This window comes from Bombus bifarius, unplaced genomic scaffold, assembly GCF_011952205.1.
Source record: "Bombus bifarius isolate JDL3187 unplaced genomic scaffold, Bbif_JDL3187 scf7180000007966, whole genome shotgun sequence".
Lineage (NCBI taxonomy): Eukaryota > Metazoa > Arthropoda > Insecta > Hymenoptera > Apidae > Bombus > Bombus bifarius.
Genome location: NW_022884352.1, coordinates 6,467,261 through 6,472,198, shown reverse-complemented (window position 1 = coordinate 6,472,198; position 4,938 = coordinate 6,467,261). Strand labels below are relative to the sequence as shown.

Sequence of the window (4,938 nt, the reverse complement as noted above, 5' to 3'; positions counted from 1 at the left end):
CATAGGATTCATTTGGGTCAGCAGCACAACGTAGTATAGCGAAGGCAGGGTTCCGACTATACTATCTGTTACACGGCGAAGTGAAGGTGCAGTGCCGTGTGTTACTATAACGGAGCTATCCTCGCGGCGCGGTTCGATTCTTCTTGCGATCCCGCGATTTGACGCTTGCCCGTTTCTCGCGCTAATAACTATCACGTGAAATTCGACCAACTTTCATTAAAAGAAGAAGAAGAAGAAAATAAAGAAACAAAGAGGAAGAAAGATTCCACTATATTTTAGACGATTTCGTCATGTTACGAGAACCGCAGCGTTTATTCACCACGGTTCTGTAGTTGTTAAAATAAAGTTATATAAAACGAACAGTTTTTGTCTTACGTAAAGGTAGAACTTCGACTCAGACTCCTTTCAGATGTGCGAAGACTTGGGATGATACAGGAACGACGCAGGAAAACGAAGACACGGAGCTGACAGGAACGTAGTTAACATTTTATTTGTATTTTACTTCTAACTGTTTAACAAAGTTGCTTTGGCTCACTTCGACGAGTCATTATTTTTTAAAAGAAAAATATATATGTATATCATACATAACTGTCTCTCCCTTGGGAAAAATATTCTCTGCAGTCTCGCGAGGTATTTTCGATTTGTCACATTTGATCAGTCGATTGAACACCTTTAGGATTTGTAGTTAAGGGAAGTCTTCGGTTTCAGCTCGACGTAATAGGAATAATCGAGCTGCAAAACAACATAACGATTATTTACAAAGGCTCTTTTAAAGGGGTAAGCGTTTCCTCGATATAGGATTGGACATAGGGGTTGTTTCCCAGCTGCCTTCGCGGTTCCATTGTCTACTAGATCCCATAGATCGATCATCTGACACTCTGCTTGCCTGAAACGCAAAATTGTTATTTGTAACATTAAAAAAACATGCTTATTAATTTCATTGAGTTTCAAAGTTATTTCATTACAGGTTTGCGAAACCAAAGCACAGCGATTCCTCCAACACGACGTATCCAACGTGAAGATTTCTCAGAGTGAAGTACACGGATGTGACATCTTTTCTGCTGAAGATCTCGTAAACTTTCATCGTCCGATCTCTAGAACATAAAACCGGTGATAATAAATACCACGGCAGATGTAAAGATCCAGGGAATGGCAAGCTTATGCACCTCATCTCTTTGCTCTCGTAGTAAGGGTTATTGACTATAGGTCTTCCCGTCGAGAGCATTAAGTTTGCCATCAAAGACATCTTGCCGGCGAACACAGCGTGTTCTGGCGTGTTCTTCTTGATCCACTCGAACAGTTCCTCTTGCTCGATGTCGCTGTACTCGCCTTATTACATATATCATATTTTTATATGATGAAAGATTAGATAATAAAGAGCTTGTTTATTAACCTTCGGAGGCTGGGCCAATTTTGACTCACGCGGATAATTCACAATTATTGCTTTTCATAAAAATTATACTTATATATCGTTACTATTCTGTCAAACTATATGAACGATTTTATTTGTTAAGAAAATATATTTGTTACTAGACTACGGATTATTATGCATTTATATCTGTATTTACATTATTTATTTCCTATATGTTATTTCATATATGTTTTTTTTTTGTCATAACTTTTAATAGGTAAAATAAATTTCTATATAAGTTCTATTTAATTGTGCTCATAAAAATATAAATTTGCATAAAAAAATTGCAGTCTAGTTACCACGTGCAGGTAAGAAGCTTTTTTTAGTGGGTATTTCGCTTTTTTTTCGTTAGAAAATAAAATACGTATTTAAGTAGTGAAACAGTCTGTAAAAGTTGCGAAAGTTGACAACATCAAGAATCACAGTTTAGTTGTAATTTCTTTTTAACCAGTTTACGTTATTAAATTCTATTGAGTTCACGTTGTAATTATGAAAACGAATTTCAAAAAATCCTCTTTTATCTAGATCTTACAATGTTATTCAATTTGAAGAAATTCAGGCATCATAAATAACCATGTTCTTTTCAATTAAAGGAATATTGTCCGTACCTAACGAGTTTCTACGATATATCTGTTATATCAACATATTTTTTGTAATTTGAAAAAATAGTCTTGTTTTATTTATATTTTTTAATAATGTCCTTATACATTTTTACACACTATTTCATTGCTCGATCGTTAATTGTTCCGTAGGGCCTGATAATTACCTATGATACTTCGTTCTTCCTGCAGTCTCTCTAATCCATGATAAGACATCGCGGATATCAATAGGAGAGTAAGAGCAGTCTTAGTCATCTCGTTCTTCAAACCAAGCTTTTCCAAGTATCTATTCGCGCAAACAGTGCCGGCTATTATACAGAGATGGGGGTTCATGAACAGCTTGAGTCTCATGATGAAAACTGCCATGATGATAAAAGCTCCGGTCTGCAGGCCGTTGTAAGCCATATCCGCCTCTATGCATTTAGGATATCCTTTGATTTTGTAATTCCTGTACCAGAAATAGACCGCCAGCATTCCAGCCAATATAGCAGACGGCAGAAGCAACGTTTTTATAATCGCTTCGAAGCTTCTGTATTGGAGGAAATCGAATTCGGGAGAGCACGTGTACAGCATCGTGTGGAAGTCTTTGTAACTGGTCAGTTTCGCTTTGAGTAAGTCGAACACGTGCGCGTTGTCCTCGGATAACGAGGCGGAAAACGATTCTAAGTACAGCGTGCATATAATTGTCAGAACGATCTCGAGAATCGTTTGGAGCTTTATGCCCATGAAATGAGTCAGCTTCTCCGTTAAGCTTACAACGTTACTGATGAGTAAAAGATTGAAGTACAGGGAATACAGCAAGGGGAAACCATCTGTGATTCCGGTTGCTAATAAAATTGACCAACCATGAACTTTAAAAATACATCTGTAAAGGTCGTTTGGAATTATTTTCATCCATTTTAATATCAATAGAGCAACGACCTGCGTGGTGAGTACAAAATGTGAAAATTGCCAGCAACATAAGCTAATTACCGTTGCTATACCCATTTTCTGAAAGAAATAAATTGTTTGTTACTTTATACAGAATATGTCAGTTCTGTGAGTGTTTAATATTTCTCAACACACCTGAAGTAAATCTTTGGGCACTTTCTGAGGATCTTGCAAAGTGCCCTCTCTAATAATCAGAGTCAACCTATACATTTGAGAGAGTAATACAGGGTATGCGAAACTTTCTCTCAGCGGTGGAGTCCATTGGACACGAGTACATTCGTTATGATTATAAAAGAATAGAAGCACTGCTATGATTCCACTACTCAAACTATTACCAAGGAAGGCAGCATAATAGAACAGTACAGCTGCCGTAAATATAGTAAAAATCCAAACGATTTGTAAGTAAAAATAAACTGGAACACCAAGACCCTCGCAACTAGTCACTGGTGGCAAACCTTCTCCTCTTTCTATCTGAAAGTGATTCTTTTCTAGTTCTTCCGTAGAAAGTGACACACATTGAATTTCTCAATGCATACAGAGTCTGTGTACCAAATATTCTTTATGTATTATTATAGTATTTGACTCTGTATACAGTTCTAACAAACATGAATCTCACTTGCCAACACTGCTCTATGGATATAATCCCCAGATTCTTGGCACAATGATAAAGATATCCAGCTACCAGCTGTAAATTATCAATTATGTTTTATACAAGTCGATCTTCTTAACCCTGCTACGACCTTAAAATTTTTATTTTCCTATCTTGCTCATATTTCAATAAACAACAAGATATCTAATGTTTTGAAATGAACTTTAACATAACCATGGCATAAGACATTTTATATTTTTTAACCATAGAAAGACACGATTATAGCTCTCTTGCGCAATTAAACTAATATCATACGATTATAAAAATATGTTAGATTAAATTAGGGATTAAGTAAATCAAGACTAGATAACCAATTATATATTGGTACAATAAAATGATTCAAGAATTATTGTACAAGAGAGTCTAGATAAGAAAATAACTGGAAGGACGCAGCAAAGTTAACCTAACCAAAAAATAGATTCATCGTCGAATACCGAATAGAGAATAATACCTCTGGCAACAAGCTATACTTTCTAGCTGCATTAATAATGTTTCCATATTCCGAGATATTATCATGGCTGATTTTTCTAAGTCCATCCATGAACGTTTTCGATTCCGCGATAGTCTTGTAATACGAGTAATACATCCCCTGAACAGAAAAAAAACAAAACATACCTGTTATCTTCGTGAATAATTTGTCAGTTTCTCGAAATCGTTCGAATCTCGTACCATTTCCGTGCGGAAGGACATTTCTCTCTCGATTTCGGACAGATGCGAGAAATGCCGGTCATTTTCGAACAGCGTCGACACATGCCACCAATGGAAAAAGCCAAATGCCAAACCTGTCACGGCACACGAGATGATTTTATGATAACGCTGACCAGGAAACCACACCAATTAGCCTTTTTCCTTCGCAAGGAGGCTTGTACCTATCAAATCCACCGCTAACTCGTACAAATTCAATGGTTTACGGCGTAATTTTTCGCCGCTTTTACGCTTCCTGTCACTTTCTGTCGCCATCTTTAAGATCCGACTAAATTCAGTCACGTGACTGTATGGAACTATCAGCGCGCCATCGATCGGAAATTTCAAAATGCCTGTCGATCGGTCAAAAATTAGTTTGACTTTAATCGATTTTCTGATAAAGAAGGTTACAAGGAGAATGTCAACTTTAATTTCAATCTCTTAATAAAGTTATAAAATGACTATGGTAGGTGTTTATGTACGTGCGGCATGTATATTAAATGTAGAATATGTCAATAATAGTGGTAGAAATTTATGCGTAACTAGCTGTGGTTTGTTATTAAGGAAATTAATTTACTATGTATTTATATTGTTAAATTAGTGTTGCATGGTGAGGATTTTGAAGGTTATTTAATTTTCTAAAACGAAAATGAATTTCCCTTGTG

The 4,938-nt window shown here is 36.3% G+C and overlaps 1 protein-coding gene and 1 long non-coding RNA gene across 2 annotated transcripts; one reads left to right on the top strand and one right to left on the bottom strand.

The window, feature by feature from the left end:
* Positions 1–465: 465 nt before the first annotated feature.
* Positions 466–4,607, bottom strand: LOC117207234 (C-mannosyltransferase dpy-19). Its single transcript, XM_033447229.1, has 9 exons — positions 4,459–4,607; positions 4,259–4,371; positions 4,041–4,178; positions 3,557–3,625; positions 3,076–3,411; positions 2,178–3,000; positions 1,167–1,329; positions 966–1,094; positions 466–886 (listed from the first exon to the last, which is right to left on the bottom strand). The coding sequence occupies exons 1-9, from the start codon at positions 4,547–4,549 to the stop codon at positions 673–675; spliced, it is 2,076 nt and encodes a 691-aa protein (XP_033303120.1). The 5' UTR covers positions 4,550–4,607; the 3' UTR covers positions 466–672.
* Positions 665–1,555, top strand: LOC117207242. Its single transcript, XR_004487488.1, has 2 exons — positions 665–777; positions 968–1,555. It is a non-coding gene; the product is annotated as an uncharacterized LOC117207242 (long non-coding RNA).
* Positions 4,608–4,938: the final 331 nt, after the last annotated feature.

Bases quoted from the DNA above. Each gene is read 5' to 3' on its own strand.
- LOC117207234 (XM_033447229.1), bottom strand. From the start codon at position 4,549: ATGGCGACAGAAAGTGACAGGAAGCGTAAAAGCGGCGAAAAATTACGC. The intron at 4,179-4,258 runs GTACGAGATTCG...TTTTCTGTTCAG, and splicing joins TGTCCTTCCGCACGGAAATG to GGGATGTATTACTCGTATTA. The intron at 887-965 runs GTAATGAAATAA...TTTGCGTTTCAG, and splicing joins TGCTTTGGTTTCGCAAACCT to GCAAGCAGAGTGTCAGATGA.